Genomic DNA, 23267 nt, shown 5'->3' on the forward strand with positions numbered 1-23267 from the left:
CTAAATAACTGAAATGAAGTCATAACTTCAAGCATGATACAACCTAAGGTTCTCTGCGTGCCAAGACCTCGGCACTAATGAGCCGTCTCGATAACTAAGTTTACAATACCCCTTGAGGTCAGATTCCACGACTCGGTAAGGGTCTTCCCATTTCGGGCATAGTTTCCCTTGTGGTTCAGCTCGGCTGACTGAGTTTTTTCTCAGAACCAAATCTCCAGGCTGGAATCTAGGTGTTTGACCCGGGCATTGTAATAGCGTGCCAGTGCGTTTTTGTAGGAGGCTATCCGGGCTGAGGCGAGATCCCTTCGTTGTTCGACAAGGTCGAGGTCCAGCTGCCTCTCTTCATCGTTCACCTCGGCGGCATAGGCTGCCAGCCGAGGACTGGGGGTAAGGATCTCAGCCGGGATGACAGCTTCGGCGCCGTAGGTCAGTGAGAACGGGGTCTCTTGTGTTGCTGACCTCGGCGTCGTCCTATACGACCACAGGACACTGGGGAGTTCCTCCACCCAAGATGACCCAGCTCGGTGTAGTCGGGTTTTGAGGCCATGCAGGAGAGTCCGGTTGAAGTTTTCTGCTTGACCATTGGCCTGGGGGTGGCCTACCGAAGTGAAATGTTGTTTGATGCCGAGGTTCTCGCACCAAGTCTTGAACGGGTTCTCGGCAAACTGTCTCCCATTGTCCGAGATGATGATCTGAGGTATGCCGAAGCGGCAGATAACGCATTTCCAAAAGAATTTTTGGATGGCTAGCCCTGAGATGGTCCGAAATGGCTCGGCCTCGACCCACTTAGTGAACTAGTCCACCGCGGTCACCAGGAAGGTATAACCCCCGACGGCTTTAGGGAAAGGACCTATGATGTCTGTTCCCCATTGCTCAAACGGCCAGGGTGAAGTGATGGGAACCATGAAGTTTGAAGGCTGGTGGTGCTCGGGTGCCTGGACTTGGCAGGAAGGGCAGCCGAGAATGAGGTCCTGGGAGTCTTGCCGAAGTGACGGCCAGAAATATCCAAGGAGCATAGTCTTCTTGGCTAACATCCTGTGGCCGACGTGAGCTCCGCACAGGCCTTCGTGGATCTCGTGGAGGACGTGACGTCCGGCCTCGGGAGTGACACACCTCAGCCATGGGCCGAGGTAAGAGCGTTTGTACAGTTCTCCATCGCGGAGAGCGTACCGAGCCGCCTTGCGTTGTATTCTTCTCGCCTCGACTCGGTCTTCAGGGAGTGTTCCCTGACCCAAGAAAAGGATGAGCGGGGTCATCCAGGTATTTTCGGAGTGCACGGGGCAGGCCACCTCTTCCACATATCCGGGTTCACTCAGAACTTCAACTAAAACCGTTTTGTTGAGGTCAGAGAATGAAGTGGAGGCCAGCCGGGATAAGGCGTCGGCTCGCTTATTCTGGGACCGGGGGATTCTCTGGATTTCGAATGACTCGAAGTACGCGGTGAGCTGGTGAACCTTGGAGAGGTATCGTTGCATGGTCTCATCCTTGGCCTCATACTCACCGAGAACTTGGCGCACAACAAGTTGGGAGTCACTGCGGACGTGGATTTGCTGGGCGCCGAGCCTTCGGGCCAGTTGGAGTCCAGCAATTAAAGCCTCATATTCGGCTTCATTATTGGTGGCCGAGAAGCCAAAGCGGAGGGCGTAGGAGCACACCTCTCCCTGAGGTCCTTCCAGAAGAAGTCCGGCACCGCTGCCATCTCCATTAGAGGATCCATCCACATACAATGTCCATGGGGATGAAGTGGACACTTCGGCTCCGGCGGAGGCGGACTCTGGACCTTCCGTGAAGGTCAGCTCGGCGAGGAAGTCGGCTAAGGCTTGTGCCTTTATAGCTGTGCGAGGCTCGTATGTTAAGTCATATTCTCCCAACTCGACAGCCCACTTGGTGAGGCGACCAGATGCTTCGGGTCGCACCAATATCTGCCGGATGGGCTGGTCGGTCCTGACAGAGATGGGATGAGCTAAGAAGTAGGGCTTCAACCGCCGAGCTGCGTGGACTAGCCCCAGCACGAGTTTCTCCACCTGAGTGTATCGAATCTCCGGCCCGCGGAGGGCTCGGCTGACGTAGTAAACTGGCACTTGGGTGCCCTCATCTCGGATGAGCACAGCGCTGACGGCCTCGTCGGCCGCAGAGAGGTAGAGATAGAGTTTCTCCTCGGGCCGAGGTGAAGCGAGAGTGGGCAGGTGGTGCAAGTACTGCTTCAGCTGGTCGAAGGCAGACTGACACTCCTCAGTCCAGGCGAACTGATCAGACTTCTTCAGCACTTTAAAGAAGGGTAGGGCCTTATCAGCAAATTGAGACAAGAAGCGGTTCAGCGCGGCCAGGCGTCCATTCAGTCTTTGGACTTCTCGGATGTTCCGAGGTGGGGACATGTCCTGAATGACCTTGATTTTGTCGGGGTTGGCCTCGATTCCCCGGTGGGAAACCAGATACCCCAAGAATTTTCCCGAGGTGACGCCGAAGACGCACTTGTTGGGATTCAGCTTCATCCTCGAGTCTCGCAGGACCCCGAAAACTTCCCTCAAGTCTGACAGGAAGGATGAAGTGGCGAGACTTTTGACGAGGATGTCATCCACATAGGCCTCCACATTGCGGCCGATCTGATTCTTGAAGAGTCGGTTGATCAGCCTTTGGTAGGTCGCCCCGGCGTTCTTTAGCCCGAAGGGCATGGTAGTGTAACAATAAACACCTTGGTCGGTGTAGAATGCCGTTTTCTCTTGGTCCTCTTCACTCATTTCTATTTGATGATACCCTTTGAAGGCATCTAGGAAGCAGAGGACTTCATACCCCATCGCCGAGTCGACGAGGGCGTCTATCCTTGGCAGGGGATAGCAATCTTTGGGGCAGGCCTTGTTGAGGTCGGTGAAATCTACACACATTCTCCATCCGCCGGTGTCCTTTTTGACCATGACTGTGTTGGACAGCCAGGTCGGATATTGGAATTCGTGGATCATCTTGGCCGGCAAGAGCTTGTCGACCTCGTCCGATATGGCCTTGCTGCGTTCGGGGCCGAAGTGCCTTCGCTTCTGCCGCACAGGTCGGGCCTGTGGGTTAACGTTAAGTTGGTGAGTCATAAGCTCGGGTGGCACTCCGACCACTTCATCTGCGGACCACGCAAAGATGTCTCGGTGGTCCTTGATCAGGGAGATCACTTCTTCTTTCAGGGGTGAAGGGAGTCCGGCCCCTACTTGGACCACTTGGTCAGGCTTGGCTTCATCCAAGACCACTTGTTCCACTTCATCCCCGGGCTCAAGCCTGCTGGGCTCTCCTGCCTTATGAGGGTCGATGCAGTTTATGGAGAGGACAGCCGGCCTCTTTTCTTCTGACCTCGGCGGGGGCTGAGGTCCGACTGCGGCTTGGATGGTGGCGAGGTAGCATTCTCGGGTGGCGCCCACGTCGCTGCTCACCTCGGCCACACCTTCTGGCGTTGGAAACTTGAAACTCAGGTGGTAGGTAGAATATACGGCTCTCAAGGCATTGAGCGTGGGCCGGCCTATCAGCATATTGTAAGGAGAGTCCGCTTTGACCACCGCAAAGCTGACAGGCACAGTTCGGCAACGGGGATGACGCCCGATAGTCACCATTAAATTCACCATGCCTTCCGGGTGGACGACGTGTCCCCCGAAGCCGACAAGGGGAGTTCTGACCGGAGTGAGTTGCTCCCGGGTCAACTTCAAATTCTCGAAAGTTCGGTAGTACAGGACGTCTACCGAGCTTCCGGGGTCAACGTAGACCTTTTTGACTATATAATTGTTTGTGAGGACCTCAATCACGAGGGTCTCGTGATTGCTGGAGGCAGCGGGGACGGGGTCGCGGGGACCATAGGTTATCACCTCGGACAGCCTCGAGCTCGGCTCGGCCACATCCATGCCGGCTTGGCGGTAGGTCTGCTTTCGGGAGCTCTGGCTGTCTCCTCCCGTGGGGCCACCTGAGATGGTGTTGATCACCCCGGCAATGTTTGGGCCGTAGCCTGGTGATCCGTCGCGTGGAGGCCTTTGGTCCCCCTTATGGTCCTCAGGACCTCGGCAGTTGAGTTTGGCGTCCCGCCTGTCTTCTCGACGAGGATCTCGGCTCTCCCGGTGGGAGGCACTTCGGCCGAAGCCTCCATCTTTGCGGACAAATTGTTTCAAGTGTCCCTGTCGAATCAGGTTTTCGATGTCTCGCTTCAGATCGTTGCAATCTTCGGTCTCGTGCCCAACATCTCGATGGTAGGCACAGTAGAGGCTGGAGTTCCTCCTATCTCTTCTTCCAGGGATCTCAGGAGGTGTTCGGCCGAGGTGGTTCTGCCTCATCACAGCCAAGACATGAGATCGGCTGGAATTGAGCGGTGTCAACTCAGCGTCCGAGGTGGATGATCTTCCTTTCACGATCCGGTCGAAAACACTCCGGCGGTCCCGGGGTGGGTTTGAAGTGCCACTTGGGCCGGGCTCACCTCGGCCGATGTCTTTCCTTCTCCGGGTATCTTGTCCCGTACGAGAGGCTTGGGCTTCTCGCTTCATGCGATTAACATCTTCACTTCGGATTCCCTGGTCCACTCTTTCCCAGAGTTCGTGAAGTGTACGGGGGTAATCCCGATGGATTTCGGTGTTGAAGAGTCCGGCCACCAACCCGTTGGTAAAGGCCGCGAGAGTTACCTGCTCATTCTGATCAGGTATTTGCACATTCTCCTCGTTGAACCTTTGAGCATACGAGCGAAGGGACTCGCCCTGACCCTGTTGAAGGTTCAAGAGATAAGCTGAAGTCTTCGTGATTGGTCGAGACGACACGAAGCGGTGGATGAACCGGTCTATCAGCTCATCCAGGGAGGAAATGCTCCCCGGTTCCAAACTCCAGAACCACTTCCGGGCAGTCCCATGTAGGAAAATGGGGAAAGCCCGACAAATCACGGCGTCGGGGACGCAGTAGAGTCGGAATGCGGAGATGAAGGCGCGGAGGTGATCCTCGGGGTCACCTCGGCCGTCGTAGGTGTGCAAGTTTGGAAGCTTGAAGTTCGGGGGCACCCTTTCCCCATTGATGTCATCCGTAAAGGGCGGAGCCCTCATGTAGTCCGAAGCTAGGCTCCCGGGGCGCCGAGGTGGGTCCTCGGACCGTTTCCCTAGAAGTCCTCGAGAAAACGCTCGGGAGATGGAGGCAATTTTAGAGGTCGCCTTGGAGGAGGCACGCCCGGAGGTACTCCGAGAGAGACGCCCCTCATCGGAGTCTTCACCTGAAGGTGCCTCAGGGGACCTCGTCGGCCTCCTCTTGGAAGACTCGGCCTTTTCTTTCCCCTGTCTTTTGAGGTACCTTCCTAGCTCCTCAAAAATGGTAGGGTTGTGTGATACGAACTCGGCCATCTTGGTGATGGCCTCCTCGTTGTTAGGCTGGGTCCTCGGGGACCCTTGCTCTTCAGAAATGCGATCTTGCTGGGCTCCCGAGATCTGCCCAGCCCCAGTTGAGGGAACTCGACCACTTCTGGAGCGCGTGGATCTCATTTTAGTAATAGTAGTCTCGTTTCCCACAGACGGCGCCAATTGAAGAGGTGATTTTTGGGTTGGTAACTAGACCGACCTGGATCAGTCCTCTCTGAGATGAAATGAGGTGAACTCCTGTGTCCGAAGTGAACCTCGGTGTCCGAAGTGAGTGGCGGGGCTTCTCCCCTGGGATCACTCCGACGATCAAGTTAGTATGAGAACGAGAATAATGAGAATATGAATTAATGAACAGTGTAGGCTTACTTGTTGGGAGTGTGTCTGGGGTATTTATAGAGGGAGAGTAGAGGACAGAGCGGGGGGGCTTATGCTGGTGGGACCCACCCTCTGGTCATTACGGCTCTGTCCCGTGTCAGGAGGTCTGACTCTGACACTGTAGCTGCCTGAGCATGACGGCGGGGAGTATTGTGCAGGTGCCATTAAGTGCCTCCAGTGCTTTTCAGATAAAGCACTGGTCCTGGGTGATGTCAGGCGGTTTGACATCATCAGCGTGCAGCTGAGGTGGAGGTGCCGAGGTCACCTACACGGTTGACTACGGATCCGGCCGAGGTCCGGGACGATGCTCAAGACGGATGGACTCCGAAGAGGGACGAGGTGACTTCACCTCGGACACGCGGGGTGGCCGAGGTGAGCACCCTCAGCAACATCTTTTCTCATTTTCATTTTCTATATGGGAATTTAACACTTTGGAAGATATACTATTGATTAGATGTGATACACAAACGATCACATAGATATCGATCCATATGTTTATGTGCTTATATTGGCATGTATGAAACACGATAAATTAACACCCTTTTCCACAGTTGACTAAAAACCCTAGCTTAGAAAGGGGTTAATGAAATTATTTCCTGCATGTTTCCAAGAAATGAAAAGAAACAAAACTTCGTGTTTTCAATAAGGAACTTTTAATGTTACAACTGAAGGGAAAAATTGTGGATGATTTTTAAAAATGCTTAAAGATATAAAATAAAATTAGAAATGTAACCAGCCTATAAGCATGCAAGACAACTTTCATGAAATCTGCAGCCTGTGAAAGCTGCAAGCTTGAAGCATGCATGACTTTAACCTGAAAACCCATCTCACATATGTGAAATCTCCTCTCTTCATAAACCAGCAAATGCTTGCATTGGCGTCCGAGTCAATGGGACGTTGCCGTTGATAGCTGCTGCGAGTAACGTAATATGGGATAACGGGGCAGCTTGTGGAAGAAACTATAGAGTTACTTGCACTGGAACTAATAGCGAAGGGATCGCACAACCTTGTAGGGGTAGTGTTGTGGTTCAAATAATTGATTACTGTCCTCCGGGTTGTCGAGCAACCTTTGATCTCTCTCAAGAAGCATTTGCTCTCATTGCCGATCCAAATGCTGGAAAAGTCAACATAGACTATGAACTGTAAGGATTTTATCTTAGCAAATTTTCATTTTAATTTCAGCATTCTAATTTAATCAACTTTGTTGACTCGTATGTTGCAGGGTTTGAACTTTGAGGTGGATCATGTTTGAAGAGCCTTCAAAAGGCCAATAATTTGTATTTAGAGAAATAAGTAGCTAGCTACTTTCATATACTATAAAATTTATGCTTCAGATACTACTTTAGCATAAATATATCAAAATTTAAGATTACATTTAGTAAACAGGTTTGAAATTTTTTGGTGGCTTTGGGAAACCACAAAATGATACAATTCCTGTGATATTTAATTAAGGAGGACAAGAGGGTGGAATATGCATCAAATAAATTATTTATAAAGGAAGGATCATAATGCAACCAAGTCAAGCATATAAGAAGCAATCCAGGACGAGACCCTTATGTTCTGGAATGTATCTTTTACCATCTCCGATCCAAGCTCCCTTAGCGGGAAAAAGCTTGGAACACAGTCCATTACTTCGAAGCTGGAATTTTCAACCCCAAGGAGTGCATTAGTGTGTTAAAGGAGAAACATCTCGAAAAAGTTTATCAAAAAATTTAATATATAAGTCAAACACTCAACTCTGACATAAAATCTTAAATTATTAGGTATTAAATTTTTAGGTACATATTAATCGCTCTTTCTTCATCTCCTGAATCAATATAGAATATAATTTTTTATTCATGAATCTAACATAATGTCAACATCTTTCAATGTTTTTGTCCGATTATTGTTTTTACGGAAATAAAAGTCATCCCACATCAACCAGATTTATCCATCCTTGAAAATTTTGACCATGTGCACTACTTCATACGTAGCAACCAACTCGATCTATATGGCTCTTGTCGATGACAATTTCTTTACTCCACGAATTCTTGATACCAGAATCCTTCATTATCCAAATAGAAACTTCAAAATCCAAACTATTATCGCACATGCTTAGGTAGTCTTTGTAGACTTCCAAGCTCGTTACATCGTCCTGTGATATAACACTACTACTAGAGTGTCTTAAGAGTATTCTCTTCTTGAGACTTTACAAAATTCTAGTAGGCTAACCACTTGAAAACAAATGTAAAGGCTTGCAAGAAGTTGACTATTCAGAGAACCCGAGTAAAATGAATATCATCATTAGTTAGACACAAATTCAGGCGCGTCATACTCGTACAAAGAGCAAAGTTTGGGCATAACATGAGCTAATACTTGCCATTGTTTGTGCCCGTCAATATAACAAGTAGTGCTATAAGATATATCGGTAAAATATTTTTAAAAAATATCACAAAGAAAAAAGAAACTTCAAATAGTACTTGAGCGAGCATACCAATTCTACTTTATTCATTTAACAATCTCGATCCCAAAGTTCTGAGAGAAAGAAAGCTTGAGGGCATATTCCAATACTCCTATGCAAGGGTAGCTTTCTTCGACATAGCCAACTCCATTCATCTGATCATAAGCGCATTTGCACTGGATGAAACTCTTGGTTATAGTAATCTGGATAACGTGGTATGGTAGATTCAAGGAATTCTTTCCTTAAATTGGCTATAGTTACAGGTTAAACTCAGAAAAGCAATTGAACAAGTTAATCACCATTCAATCAAGTATATATTTTGGAGAACACCGCCAGCCCACCCACACCCCCGTCCCCCACAAAAAAAAAAGGGAAAAACTTTCCCCTACTCTTTGTCATCTTCACAGCCAGTAACAACCTTTGAGATGTAGGTATATCAAAATTGATTGTGTGACTCATGATGATGGTCCCTTAAGGCTTGGCTTATTTGAAACTATTCTTCTTAGCATTTCCTCCACAGCTATATCAAACGCATCTTTAAGATTGCCAGTTCTTCCTCCAAAAGCTGTACGAAATCCTTGGAATCATGTTAATTACCGTGTTCCTCATCCTCTTGATAGCTTCTCCACTATATCCCTCCAATACTTTCCTTATCGAAGTCCCATTCCTTACCCGATTCCTGTGTATAAAAACCGAGAAAGACTCCAATTCACTGGACATAAACAACTCGTACTGACCCACAATCGTTTCTTTCCAGAAAAAACTGGTATCGAACCTGCCTGCATACAATCAAACGTGGACCTCCTCGTATGCGAGTCACCTCTGGGCTGCAAACAGAAGTCTGAGCTCAGAAATATTTCCAGAACCGCTGAGGAGCTGTCCAAGCAAGCTGTCTTGGCAAAATCTATAGCTTTGCACGAATCAGATTCGTTGTAACAGTGATCCAGCAGCAAAGCCCTGAAGTCGTTCTTTATATATCCACGCTTTCCCCCTACAAACGTGAAGAGGTTCGTCCGTTTTCTACCTCGCACAAATTCCTGCCATTGCTTAATTTCGGTCACGGTCCGGGGATGAAATCCGGTAGGATAGGGTACAGTAACTTCCATTGGATCCCCTAGGCTTCTTTCTATTGTGAAGCTGAACATTTTTCTCATCAAGGGCATGAGGAGGAAGCTTGTCCCCCAGGCTTGATCATCACGGACCCGTTTCAAGTCCCATGAAGTTCGACCCACAGCAAGGAAATGATCAGAACCGTTGGATCTCTTCCAATAATGCTGGTTCTTGATCCATTCGAGGAAAGTGTAGAAGGGTGCATCTCGTTCTTTGGCAGTGTAGCCACTGAATAAAATGTTGGAGGCCGCTAGTCCAGCATAAAATGGGATGTAGAATGCCTTAGCGGATTCCGGCTCCATGGTTCTACACTTGTAGTTGAGAATTCGATTGTGAAATATAAGTTCGCTCGCGAACATGTGGGTCCGGTACCAAGCACGAGCAAGCTCAGGCGGGACAATGCCGGCGAGAGCGGTGGTGGCTTCCGGCCCAAATCCACCGTCTGACAGCGCCTCACATTGGGATTTACGAGAGTCTATAATGCAGTTTTCCAGCAGTTTCTTGTTGAAAATTGGAGGAAGGTCGTCGTATACGTAAACCCTCCCGTATTTACATTGTGCTTGGTCAACAACACCAGGATGCTGATCAGGAGGAGGAGCAATGAGGCTCAAGATTTGTAGCTTGCGTTTTTTTTTTTTTTTTTTAAATGATATGGATGGATGATACATCGGTCGTCCAGTTCATCTTCACTTTCGAATCACAAAAGGTTGATCTTTGCTAGAATATTACTGCAAAGAAAGGAGGCATCTTCTTCCCTAAAAAGAGCAACAAAAACGTAATATTAAGTGCTAACTCACTACAAAAATTTTTTTAAAAAAAAATTGAAGTGTTTCAACTTCTTGGGAGTTCATCTATGAATGCAATTCAATTTCAAATTCTTGGCATTGTTAAAAGAAGAAGAAGAAAAAAAAGTTGCAGCTTCTTGGGGAATTCAACCCTGGAGACAAATTGATGGGTCAGATAGGCACGAGTCATGAGTTTTGTGTTGACCTCGGCCTAAAATATTTGGATTCAAAGAGTGTAAAACACCACTGCATTTGGCCGAGATTGGCTCAAAACTCACGTGGGGCTTTCATCGTATTCTTCGGTAAGTAAATTAGAGTACTTTTTTAAGTCGTGTAACTTGAAGTTGCCACTTGCCAGCCTGTTGAATCAGAATTTGCAGAAATAGTACAGCATCTATGGCCAAATTTTGAAGTATATCGAGTCCCTCGGATGGCTTAAGCCATTAACCAGCCACAATAACTATACTATATAATGGCAACTAAGAAGTACAAAAAAGATTAATAGCACATGATGCTATAAAGTAAAGCATTGGTTGTCTTCACGATGGCTTATGATTCTGAGAATTAGTCAGAACTAATTATTCGATATTGTAATACAAGTTGCAATCAACAATGTCCAAGAAATTAGGGAGCTGCAAATAATTATTTTCCAACAAAAATCAAGGATGACAATTAATGCCATATTTGAGATATCAAAAGGAAGTTCTACTTCTTCTTCTTCTCTTTATTATTATTGCACTACCAGGGCATAAATTGCACTAGCATTTATCATTGTTTCTGCCCAATAAATGATGCAGTACTACAAGATGTACGCTAGTGAAACATTTTTTTACAATATCCCAATGAAAGAGAAACTTCCAAAAGTTGAGCCAACATCTGTACCAAGATTCTAGTTTATGCTTTCCATCATCTGGATCCCAAAACTCTTGAGGGAAAGAAAGGTTGGAACGTATTCCATTATTTCTATGCAAGGGTAGCCATCTTCATTCATCTGATCATCAATTTTCTTGATGAGTTTATGAACGCCAGACTGATGCAAGATTTGCCTCTGAGAATCATAAGAAAGTAAAATGTCATCCCTCCACAAAAGCAAGATATTCCCATCTTCAAAAACTTTAAAAACTCGAACAACTTCAAAAGATGGCCCGACAAGATCAGCAGGCTCCTTGTCTATGACAATATCTTTAGTCCAGAGCTTGGTGATTCCGTATTCTTTCATCACCCAAATGACGATCTCATAATCAGAAGTGTTATCACACAAGCTCAGACAGCCACCAAAAAGTCCCAAGCTAGCTAAATTGAAATCTTTGCTCAGTTCTGGAGGAGCAGGGAAAGGTGAAAACAACTCTGTTTCAAGATCAAAGCAGGATATCAATTCAGAGCCAGCTTGATCACCAATCAGCCAATGAAGATTACCATTCAGGAAAACACCATGAGTGCGACAACTATTATAAAGGAAAGGGGCATGCCCAATCCTCCTCCAAGATTCTGTTTCTTCCCCTACTGTATAAACATCGCAATTGGACTTTAATACCCGTCGTGTATTCTTCTCTCGCTCTTGGAAAATCCGAACCACCTTGTATTTTCTAGTTTCAGAGCTTGATCCGAATCCATAACTTACTATATTTGGATATGATCTTACCCCCTCTGGCATCGGAAGAGTGATGGATTCTCGTATGATTGGATTCCACAAGTAGACAGCATCATGTTTATGATCGAATTCGTTCAAGCAGATTAAGCCATTGATGGAGCCAACCATGGTAGCAGTCGCACCATTTTCCACGACACACCCTTCTGGGGCCTTGATTTTTGTTCCTGCAACATATTGAAAATCATGGTGATCAGGCTGATCTTCGAATTCAACTAAACTGAAGCAATTCAAATCTGAAGGATGGTAATCGAGGTTGTTTATGATCAGGCAGGGAGGAGATCTTAGCAGGTGTAAATTAGTGAATTCAGATTCAGATAGCAGACTCAGCCATGATTTGCAAACAGATTTGCATTGGATGATAGTCTTGGGTGGTAATCTGGACAAAATATCAGAGACAACGTGTGCTGGTAGATTCAAGAATTGTGCCTGGTTGCTCATATTTTGTGGATCAGATTTAGCTTCTCAGTTCGCTTTGTATGACTTTGCTGAGGATTGAGTTCTTTTGATCTGCCAATTCTACTTTTGACTATTGAAGTACCTAATCCAACAACAAATTGATGCCTTTTGCAATACTTTATTGTTTTAATGACAAAGTTATCGAGATAAGGTAAAAGGACAAAAAAAAAAGAGTTTTTCCATTGGTTCTTCTTTTTTTCATTTTTCATTTTGTTTTTGTCCTATTGATAATTGGAGCTAAGCTAGCCAGCCAACTGCAGTGAATTTTGTATTCACAATATCTAGTAAAATTTTTAATTTCATTTATAAAGAAAATTTAGTCTAAGTTTTTTTTTTTTTTTTTTGAGGCAATTCAGTCTATGTTATAAAAAGAGCCATTCTGTGACTCAAATGGATAGAGAAATTTCTGAGCATCTCACGGAACAGGCACATAAAGTACAAACTTATTACCAAAAAAAAAAAAAGCACAAACTACACACTTCAAACGAAGAGACACATTGATGGGCTGAAGTGAGATTTGGTCTCGATTGAGATTTGGGTCGTTCTTTGCCTAAAGTTTATGGATTCAAATTGTCTAGGCCGACATGGGCTCAGAACTCAGAGGCCATCGTCGGGTCCGTCAGCTGGATGCACAAACTGGGAGATGAAAGGACCACGAAAAGACCTTTTTTGGGTTGATCATACAACAGGATTAATAATACTGGTTGGTACCATGAATAATGCATGATTGATGTTTTATGATGATTCAGAATTATGAGAATTAGTCAGAACTAACTATTTTAGTCCCGTAAAAATAAACTATCTTCCAAGAAAATTCCAGAATCTCAATGCCCATATTTGAAATATCTAAATGAATTATTTTTGAAGAGACAAAAATAAAGGAGTCTAGGTAGAAATGAGATTTTGATTAGTCCAACAATGCTATTATCGATAGCACGATAGCTCCTCTATACCAAGTATTTTAAGTGTGCATGCATGTCCCATACTTCCATTATCGAATTACCATCCTATGATTGGGATTAACATTGCTCAATTTTACGTTCAAAATCAAGCAAAACGTTACGTACACATGCAGGATATACATATATATGTTTGCATGTAACGCCAATGGATTCCACTAACCACTCAATCCTATCTTTATAATGGCTCTATATTAGTTAGAGGCTGAATAAGTTGCAGTAGTAGAGTTTTGTTGTTTGTTTCGTCATTGACCCAAAAACAAGTTGATTCTTCAGCTGTAAAGAGACTTTTGAATTGTGAGCTCTTGGTTCTGCTTTTTCTTTCATCCTTTATGTCGAAATAATGAATTGAATCCATGGAAAGCAATGACGTCAGTTGAAGATATATATATATATATATATATATATATATATATATATATATATATATATATCATGGGATCAAATGGGCTGCATGTCTGCGCCTATTCTGTGTAAACCGCCTAAACAATAAGCACCAATGACTGCACTGTAGTCTGCCCTGAAAGGTGGAAAATGTCGCTGATTCCTTCTTCCCAGATCACAAACAATAGGATTCAATTAGTCTTGATTACCTCTATTTTCTTTGTGAATGTTCTCACTATGCCTTTCTCTCATAGATTTGGACTAGATTGATATGATAGATGTAAATTCGAGAAGCTTACCCAAAAACAAAAAACTAAAAATGGGAAAATTTTTAAAGGTGATTTTGTTTTTTTTTCCTTATAAAATATCCATAGAGAGTGATATGTTGTCTATTATACTTACTCGTAAGACATAAGTTCCGTAGCGTGCATTATTTGATAAGAATATCAAATATTCAACGTAAAGAACCAGAAACTGTCTTTTCAATTTGTTACGAGGGCAGATATTTCCTGTGAGGATGGTGCACAAAATCACACATCTACTACACAATATTCGTGATCCAAACTTGTAGATTCGAGTGGAAGAGGACTACAATAAAATTATTTTTGCTTGTCCTAGCTAGGATTCCTGGCTAAGTTCGTAGAATCACATTTGTTGAGAATAGAAGAAGTTTAGCAAAATATGACATGTCTAATAAGGTTAAAAGTCAAAAACAGATTAAGGGAAGACGTGTTAGATTTGGGACCAGGAACAAGTTCATTAATTAATTAACATCCTGTAATTCATCATAAATAAATTGTATGACTTTGTAATCGAGATGTAAAAAAGTTCAGATTACTTGCTAAGCTTTCGTACCATTTTTTACATCGAAATGTAATAGATAGGTGAAAAGCCTAGCAAGTAATCTGAACTCTTTTCCCTTTTTTTTTTTTGGTGGGGTTTCCCTGGTTTTTTTTTTGGCTTAAATATTGACTTTTAAAGTCAGGCCTAATTTCCTTAACTCCGAAGCATGGACTTTCTTTACACTTGATAGCATGGAATGTGCCCTGGCTGCTAAGATATAAAGGCCACATTGTCAACAAACAGCATCGAATCTGCAGTCTTACTCGACTACTCTATCCAAGAGTTACGAGTCAAAAGCAATGTTTTCAGAACCGGACCGGACCGGCCGGTTCAACCGGTTGGACCGCGAACCGGACATGCCACCGGTCCGGTCTGGAGCTAAAGCCGGAGATTAATAGAAAACCGTTAGAAACCGGTTGACCCGGACGAACCGTGAAAAATCGCTTGAACCGTAAACCGGCAGTTTTTGAAACTTTTGTGAACATTGCAAAATTAGTTTCGGAATTGTGGCTGATAAGAATCGAACATGGGTTCATAGGATTGCAAGGAGGGTTCTTTACCATTAAGCCACAGGCTAGTTTGTTGTCTGTGGACATCTACTTAATTTATTAAGTAAAAAATTGAAAATACACTAGCACTAAAAGTCTAAAACACGTCAGCCTCTTATTCCTTTGTTGGCTTCAATTCCTTGGTGTCGGCGGCTCATTCAGTCATTCTCCTCTGTTCTGTTTCTTTTTCCTCTTCTCATTTTGGCATTTCAGCCGTGAATTGAATATTGATCTAGTTTGTACTATTTTTGCATGATTTCTTCGGCTCAGTTGCAGAGTTGAGATTCGCAAGTAAATTTTGAAGGAAATCCAAAGAAGTACTAATCTAGTAATCAATTTTTTCTTTTTTTTATTTTATTTTTTTTCATGAATTTGTCCTTTTTTTGTCTATTTTTTGTCATGTAAATACACTCAAATGCAATACTAAACTACGTATATCTTTGATTTTTGGATAATTTATGGTTGTTCTTTGTTTTAATTGGGCTAAAATTTGTTGCATGTAATTCCCTTTTTTCTATTTTTTGGTTCATTTTGAATTTAGCAAAATATAATATAATAAAGACACCTATGCTATGGGCAATTTCATTTTATAACTATTATTGTTTTCTTCCATTAGTTTTTTTTTAAAATTTTAGTTTGTATCCTTCTTGCTTTGTTGGGGGAATACAAGGAAAAAGACAGTCCCGTGGGTTGTTTTTTTTGTTTTTTTAACTAATGCAAATTCCAAACAGTCCAACTTGGTTTTTTTGCTTGGACTGATGTTGAAGAGAAATTTAAATAAATGAATGCATAAGATACAGAGATTGGGTAAGAAATGCTCCCAGAAATATTGTTGCAAATAGAAATAAAGACAAAATATAAATAGAAAAAATATAAATTGAATATGGCAAATATTTCATAAACCGATTGTGCTCTATTTCATGTCCAATTTTCATCGAATTTTTTTAGTACATTATTTATAGGAAAAGTAGAAAGAAAACTTGCGGTAAATTACGATATTTTGGTTATGTTTATCATTCCATTTCATGTATAAATTTTAGGAATTTTATTATTATCTCAACTTAAATTTAATTTTAAGTTATTTTAGTGATTGCATTTTAAGAACTTAAGTTATCAATAACTACTTTGGAGCATCAATAACTATGCTTTTAAATTTAGTTTTAGCACTGAAGTTGCATTCCAAAAAAAAAAAAAAAAAAGCAGTGAACCGGTGAACCGGCCGGTTGAACCGGTCGGACCCGATCGGACCTCGAACCAATCCCTTCTCCGGTTCATTGGCCGGTCCGAGTTTAAAAACATTGGTCAAAAGTGATGATTTTCCTGGATGACTGCTAGTCTTGCCAAACCGATTTTGTTGAAACTAAAAATTGGCCGAAAAAACATGGCAACATTCTTATTAAGGTTTTTTTTAAAAAAAAAAAAAATTGTTTAGGTGCCTGTCTGTATATGATCACTATTTATTTCTTGGACTGCATTGACCACTTAATTATGGCTCTTTTTTTCTTCACTTAAAAAGAATCTAAACTTGCAAATGGCTATTTGGCATCCATTCATTTATCAACCTCTCAAAAATTATTTGTCCAGTGTTTGACATTTCTTATATAGAACAGTCTACTACACATTTTTCTAAATATAGCCACATAGAAAATGGAAAGAGCAATACCGTGCATGAGACGCTTAAACCTCATCCATTGCGGTCTTTTTAAACTGTACAATACGGTACCCCAAGTGTCACGGCACAGAAAAAATTGTCTGGTCATTTTTTCGTCTCAGAAAATGCTTCGACAGGAGAAAATTCTACCACGTAATTGGTCTACATAACCATTAATTTTCCGTTGACGGACTATCTCTCTCCGTTATCCAGAATGGAAGACAAGAAGGAACAATAACGGGAAACAGTCAAAGTTAGGGCGAAAGTAATTATAATCCTGTGGAGCTCAAATTCTGAGCTTTGGCACGACTTCTTGGATGATAAATCGTATTAGAGAGAACATTTTTAACTCCAAAGTATATTGAAAGAAGAGGTATAATCTTAGTATAATTATTAAGAAAAAATTGAAACCTTCTCTGTGTAAACGGCAAAAGAAAGTTCTCCGGAGCCAGAGTAACTACTATAAGGGACAACTATGCAGGTAAGCATATTATTACATTTTTGGGAGATGGAGGGATTGGGTGTTTTGAGAACGAGAGTGTAAATGAGAGATTCGAATTCAAATTCTTTCATTTACATTAAAAAAAAAAACTATTACACTTTGACCATAATAACAAAAAAAAAAAAACCCAACTTGTGATTGTTAAGTTCTAACCATTTTTCACAGCAATAATTTCTAAACTTAATTGATTTAGTTTTGTTTGCCAACAAATTGACCCTATTCCTACGGCTACAGGAGATAAATTATCGCCGACCATCAAAGCAAAAATTCATTGTTTATACCAAGTAATACGATTTGAATCAAGAAAAGTAAAACCTGGCTGGGCTTAAATAATGAATTTATTCGGTTGAGGTCCTCATAAACACGGGCAACACCCCCATGTCTTCAACATTTCGCCTATAAAAGGCAGAGGCATTGCTCAGTTTTCTCATCGAGCAAGCTCTTCAAGAAAGTTCAAACTCAAAGCTAGTGAAACCTTGAAGAGTTTAAATCCTTTTGGGAGAGAGCCAAAAAAAAAAAAGAATGGGAGCCACAATGCGAGTTCTGATGATGATTGCCATGGCGGCAAGCCTTGTTTCTGTTTCCTATGCAGCTACGGGGACTGCAACTTACTATACACCACCTTATGTTCGTAAGTTTCTCTTCAGTACTATCATGCACTGCACAAGATATTGCAAATCTGTTATTCTCTCTTTTTGATTTTCCATCATCATTTAATTCGAGAGATAACTAGTTAAGATATATTTGTATACGTCTTGCATGATTCCTAGTTTTTTTTATCGTTTTCTTTAATCTCTCTGCATTTTCGTAAGGGGTCTCTTTAGTACTATCATTATTATAATTTAAAGTGCAACATGTGATATTAGCTAGACAAAAGTATTATGACCCTCTCTTCTCACAAATGTTGTACTTTTGTTGCCTTGTTAAACCAGCCTCTTCTTGTTATGGCTTCCAAGACAATGGGGTGATGATTGCAGCTGCAAGTGATGCAATCTGGGACAATAGGGCTGCCTGTGGGAGAAACTACAGAGTGACGTGCACTGGACGTACAAACGAAGGTGTCCTTCAACCATGCAGGGGCAGTGTTGTGGTTAAAATAGTTGATTATTGTCCACCCGGCTGTAGAGGAACAATTGATCTCTCCCAAGAAGCGTTTGCTATCATTGCTGATCCAAATGCCGGAAAAGTTAACATTGAATATGACCAGTAAGCCTATTATGTCTTGACCAAAAATTTCTTCTTCATCTAACGGAATTGCTTAGACTTGAAGTACTAATTGATTTCCAACTTTCTTCGTATTTTTCAGGGTTTGAAGTTGAATTTTAAAAGCCTTCAGAAGGCCGAAAAGGATGTCCAGAAATAAGTAGATTTCCCATGGGAATATGTACGCTACAAAATCTATGTATGAGCTACTGCTTTGTAGCATGAACTAATGAGTAAATAAGATTACATCTGGTGAAAGCCTCTGAAACTTTAATGGTGCATTAGCTTGTTTCATTTGGATTTTAACTTTTTCTTTTTCTTGAGTTACCATTTTCTGATTCTTTTCCTTTGGAGTAAAATTTTATGACTAATTTTAAGCGTCGTCTTCTAGTTACACTTGCTTGTTTCATTCATTTTGTATGATGAAACATTTGCAATTTTCAGGACCATAGACTGAAGCTCAATGAGAGGGAAGAAAAGGAGCTTTCCCCCCCAAGTCCGATAGTTTACTTGGCCCCCATTAGTTTCTTTCATTTTGTGAAATTTACTTTTGAAACTCCTTAAGTGTTCCAAAAGACTCAGTAAATGCTAAAGCTTTTGAAAGTTTCTGTTAAGTCCTCAGTTTATTCCACTAATTAATTTGCTACCACAATACAATCAAAAACCACTATTGGATTGAACCTTTCACTTTTTTCAAATAATTAATACTCGAGAAATTAAACTTTATGAAAGTGCTCAAAACTAATACATTATAGTGATAAAAATTTGATGAGCTATACTGTCGCGCCCCATTTTTTTGCGATGGAAAAGAAAGTGTTTTATAAAAGATGTGATTTATAAATAATAAATGAAAAAGGACCTAGAATGGGACTTTGAAAAATGCGACGATTTGGGTCCAAAATTTAGTCAAAAAAGGGTTTTTTTAAAAAAGAGGAGTCGCCACTTGGTATTGAGTTTTGGTGTACCAAGTCACCCAAAAAGTGTATTTAAATAAAATAAAATAAAACCCTTTTCGACAACTCCAGGTCTTTGAAAAATAAGAGAAAACGGATTCGGGAGTCACGGTTGAAGAAAGGGAAGGCAAAGGTTCGATTAACTCAAACCTAAGGCGCCCTTTCAACCTAGTCTAAGCTAGTTGCGATGTTTAGTCAAAATTTTCCTAATCTAACCCTTAATTTTATCATATTTGGATGTTACCTACATGGATGCAAATCTAAAATATCGAAAGGGACAAAATGTTCATTCAAGGGTTTAATTGGACCAATCGCATTAATTGCGAAGGCCAAAATGATTCCTTGAAAGTGTCACGAGTACGCAAATGATGAAATTAAAATAAAAGAAAAGAAATTAAATTATATACATATATAAGTGACCAAAGAAAAGGGGAATGCAACATAAAGGGTACGGGAGACAAAAACTCGTGACTTAGTTTTCTTATACAAGGATTAATGGGGTATTTGAACTAAAAAGTTATAATCACCCATTTCCCATATTTGAAAATAATTATCCTAACATGAACAAGCAAATGAACTAGCTTAAATGAGATGTAATTCTAAATGACATGATTAGTACCTATAGAGGGTCAGGGATAATATAATAGGAAATATCATGCAAATGAGAAAAGATCCTAAAAATGAAAATATGCATGAAAATGTAGCACACAAAGATGAATCTAGCGCAAGATAACCTAAAGGGTCTAGCGTTGGACTAGCCCATTTCTAAAAATCCTTACTAGCATTGGACTAGCAAGTAAGTGGAGGGAGAAGCCACAACTAGCGTTGGACTAGTGTGGTGGCGTCATGCATTAACAATTCATAGTGAAGCAAATAAAGCATAAATTAAAACAAATAAACACATAAGAGCACGTAACACATAACACGTAAGCATAATATCTAGATGCCAAAATCCTAAGAAAAGCGGATAAAACACATAACACATAAGTCACATAAACACGAAACCTATCTATTACATCGGGGAGCGCCTAACTACAATCTAGGAGGGAAAAATATAATAAAACAAATCTAATTATCCTATCTATTACATTTTTGAGGTATTTAAATGCCTCCCGAATCATTATAAAAATTAACTAAAACATATATAAGAAAATTTGAATGAATATTTAAATCAAATAAATAAAGCATATAAAAATATATAAACACATAGGAACACATAGGAGCACATAAGAGCACGTAATTGACATTGAAATAATAAAATAGGAGTACCTCCCGTTTGAAGTGGTGACTAAATGGAGTCAAATTATCCTATTTATACTCACAATGAACAAAAGAATCATGGCACCACTTTAATTGAAAATAATAATAATGTTAAAATACTAAATTCACATTAACATGTCAAACGCAAGGAAATTTAAAAAACATCTAAAAATTGCAAGTTAAATATATTCAAAAGTAACATAATTAGCTATTAAAGAAAAGAAACAATCACAATAAAAAGAGTCAAAATTCATCAGGGACTGAATTGCAAAGATTGAAAAACTTTTGGGGATAAAAATTATATTTTTCCAAAGTTCGGGGGTCAAAATCAAATAAAAGATAAAATTTAGGGACCAAAGTGAAATTAATTTAAGGACCTAGGCGAAAGAAATTTAAAATGTTCTGGGCCACAATGAAACTACTCCAAAGATCAGGAGCCAAAGTGCAAATCGTAACCAGATCTGGGCAAGAAAAAGGGCGTCGGGCCATTCTTTTTATTTTACTTGGGCCAACCTACCTAAGCCCAACTGAAAACCCAAGCTAAAACACACAGGCCAGCCCGTCTTTTTATCCCTCAAGCCCAGCCAAAAATTCATGGGCTCCAACCTCCGAACCCAACCGAAACCCAAAAGAAAAATCAACCAAAGCCCAGCCCCAAAATCTAACAAAACTAGCTCTTGGCCCAACCGAAAAATAAACATTAGCCCAAACCCTTTTTTTTTTCTTTCTTTCTTTTCTTTTCTTTCTTCTTCCTCACCTTCTTCTTTCTCTCGTTTCTTCTTTCTTCTTCGGCCAGCCGAAGCTTCAGCTTCAGCTGGCGGCCATGGCGCTACCGCCGCCACCGCCTCCGGCGACTTCTCCGGTCGCCAAAATTTCTCAAAAGACACCTCCCCACTCCATTTTTCGCGTAGAATCCAATTCCGGAGTTAGTTTTTACAAAAAAGGAAAGAAAAGTGGTCAAATGGCCAAAAAACAGTCCAGTTTTTATTTTTTTCAAACACTCAAATCTTCACCAAAAAAACATTAAATTTTTGCCAAAACACTCCTTACTACTTCTACAATACAACCATGATTTTAATTTGACAAGTAAACAACAACAAAAGGATGCATTAAATCAAAACAGCCCCAAAAATGAAGAAAATTATTCTAATGCTTTTAAGGCTCAAAAACTCCCAAAATTTTTGATAACCAAGCATTTTCAGATCTTTGCTAGCTAATGGTCTTCCATTTAAGCAAAACATACACGCCAAATTCACTTCTTTGATTCATTTTTTCATTTAGACATTTTTTCAAACATTTGGCATGCATTCACAGCACCGTTTCTTTTTTTTTTTCTAATTTTGTTCAGTGACCCATCCCAAAATTTCATCCATACAACACCAACAAAAATCAGCGAAAATAAGCAATAAAAGAAGGTAACCACACATACATTCAATCTAGTTAATTAAAAAAAGAAAGCTGGAAAAAAGGAAGATAAATACCTCAATGAAGAGTTTGGTCCCTTTGCCAAGATTTTTGATGAAATTGCCAAGCTCCAACCCAACCGATTGCTGCCTTGTTGTGTGCGAATGTGTTGGAAAAAATTTGGGAGAGAGGAGAGCCGAGGGAGAGAGGAGTTTTTCTCTTTTTCTCTTTTTTTTTTCTTCTTTTCGGTCCAGCCTAGAGAGAGAGCCGAGAACCTCCCTTCTTTTCTTGTCTGTTTTTTTTTTTTTTGTTCTGTGAGGGAGAGAGCCGAGAGAGAGCTGGGAGGAGGAAGAAAAGTGGAGTCTTGTGTGTAGGACTTTTTTTTTCTTTCAAATGATGGCTTCTGCGGATGAAAAGAAAGGTCCCTGGCAATTGAGTGTGAAATGGGTTAAATGTATTTGGTGGGGAAAAAAAATGATTAGGATGATTTGATTTTTTTTTTTGTTTTTTTTGTTTTTTTGTTGTTTTGTTGTTTTTTCTTTTCGTAAAGCAAACCTGCAAAAATGAGAAAATGCACATTAAAATGCAAGAAAATAAATAACTTATTAAATAGAAAAATCCTGAGAAAATATTAAAAATTGACAAAAATTTGGTGTCTACAGCTTGCCCCTCTTTGTCTAGAGTTTCAAAGAAACTCAAGACAAAGACGTAAACACCAAATTGCTTACCTGTCTCTTGTAGCTGCACCTGAACTAAAATAAACAAGCCAACACTTGGCTGAAATTATTGGACAAAATGATGCAATAACATTGCAGAAAATGTGACCGAACCCATGTAGAGTTGCCTACGTATCCCACCATGGGAATCAGGTCAAACGTAGTTCGAATGCAAGTGAACCACAATGAAACAAGTGCATTGACCAACTGTGATCTTTGCAAAGTCGCAAAAGTCTGAACTCTCAGAACTTCTAAACATGAAACACAAAATGAATGAGAAAGCACAATTATTAATCAAAACAGTCAAGAAAAGTAACTTGTCATAATTAGAAAAAGATGCGCGGAGGGACGCGATTACGCTCCAAGAAGGGGGATAGAAAGGTGCGCGGCGGACGCTGAAACTCACCAACAGAAATTTAAATTGTCGAGAAGGGGGACAGAAGGGTGCGCGGTGGACGCTGAGACTCACCAACAGGAAATTAAATTGATGCGCGGAGGGATTCGATTACGCTCCAACAGAAAATAAAATTGTGAAGAATGGGAGATAGAAGGGTGCGCGGTGGACGCTGAGACTCACCAACAGGAAATTAAATTGATGCACGGAGGGACACGATTACGCTCCAACATAAAATTAAATTGTCAAGAATGGGAGATAGAAGGGTGCGCGGTGGACGCT

General features: G+C 41.4%; 4 protein-coding genes across 4 annotated transcripts; 1 reads left to right on the forward strand and 3 right to left on the reverse strand.

The window, feature by feature from the left end:
* Positions 1 to 200: 200 nt before the first annotated feature.
* LOC140008628 (uncharacterized) lies at positions 201 to 5474 on the reverse strand. The gene is made up of 2 exons (XM_072053459.1): positions 813 to 5474; positions 201 to 692 (listed from the first exon to the last, which is right to left on the reverse strand). Exons 1-2 carry the CDS (start codon positions 5472 to 5474, stop codon positions 201 to 203), a joined length of 5154 nt encoding a protein of 1717 aa, XP_071909560.1.
* A 3147-nt stretch (positions 5475 to 8621) lies between these two features.
* Positions 8622 to 9944, reverse strand: LOC113692948 (xyloglucan galactosyltransferase XLT2-like). Its single transcript, XM_027211548.1, has 2 exons — positions 8942 to 9944; positions 8622 to 8731 (listed from the first exon to the last, which is right to left on the reverse strand). The coding sequence occupies exons 1-2, from the start codon at positions 9942 to 9944 to the stop codon at positions 8622 to 8624; spliced, it is 1113 nt and encodes a 370-aa protein (XP_027067349.1).
* Positions 9945 to 10950: 1006 nt separating this feature from the next.
* On the reverse strand, positions 10951 to 12150 carry LOC113691677 (F-box/kelch-repeat protein At3g23880-like). The gene has a single exon (XM_027209934.2). It carries the CDS (start codon positions 12148 to 12150, stop codon positions 10951 to 10953), a length of 1200 nt encoding a protein of 399 aa, XP_027065735.1.
* Positions 12151 to 17475: 5325 nt separating this feature from the next.
* LOC113694143 (EG45-like domain containing protein) lies at positions 17476 to 18532 on the forward strand. The gene is made up of 3 exons (XM_027213001.2): positions 17476 to 17686; positions 17988 to 18261; positions 18362 to 18532. Exons 1-3 carry the CDS (start codon positions 17578 to 17580, stop codon positions 18366 to 18368), a joined length of 390 nt encoding a protein of 129 aa, XP_027068802.1. The 5' UTR covers positions 17476 to 17577; the 3' UTR covers positions 18369 to 18532.
* The last annotated feature ends 4735 nt before the right edge of the window (positions 18533 to 23267 follow it).

This window comes from Coffea arabica, chromosome 6c (genome assembly GCF_036785885.1).
Source record: "Coffea arabica cultivar ET-39 chromosome 6c, Coffea Arabica ET-39 HiFi, whole genome shotgun sequence".
Classification (NCBI taxonomy): domain Eukaryota; kingdom Viridiplantae; phylum Streptophyta; class Magnoliopsida; order Gentianales; family Rubiaceae; genus Coffea; species Coffea arabica.

Bases quoted from the DNA above. Each gene is read 5' to 3' on its own strand.
- LOC140008628 (XM_072053459.1), bottom strand. From the start codon at position 5,474: ATGAGATCCACGCGCTCCAGAAGTGGTCGAGTTCCCTCAACTGGGGCT. The intron at 693-812 runs GTGACCGCGGTG...GGCATACCTCAG, and splicing joins TCGGGGGTTATACCTTCCTG to ATCATCATCTCGGACAATGG.
- LOC113692948 (XM_027211548.1), bottom strand. From the start codon at position 9,944: ATGTATCATCCATCCATATCATTTAAAAAAAAAAAAAAAAAACGCAAG. The intron at 8,732-8,941 runs GTTCGATACCAG...GATTTCGTACAG, and splicing joins GTTTGATTGTATGCAGGCAG to CTTTTGGAGGAAGAACTGGC.
- LOC113691677 (XM_027209934.2), bottom strand. From the start codon at position 12,150: ATGAGCAACCAGGCACAATTCTTGAATCTACCAGCACACGTTGTCTCT.
- LOC113694143 (XM_027213001.2), top strand. From the start codon at position 17,578: ATGGGAGCCACAATGCGAGTTCTGATGATGATTGCCATGGCGGCAAGC. The intron at 17,687-17,987 runs GTAAGTTTCTCT...TTGTTAAACCAG, and splicing joins CTATACACCACCTTATGTTC to CCTCTTCTTGTTATGGCTTC.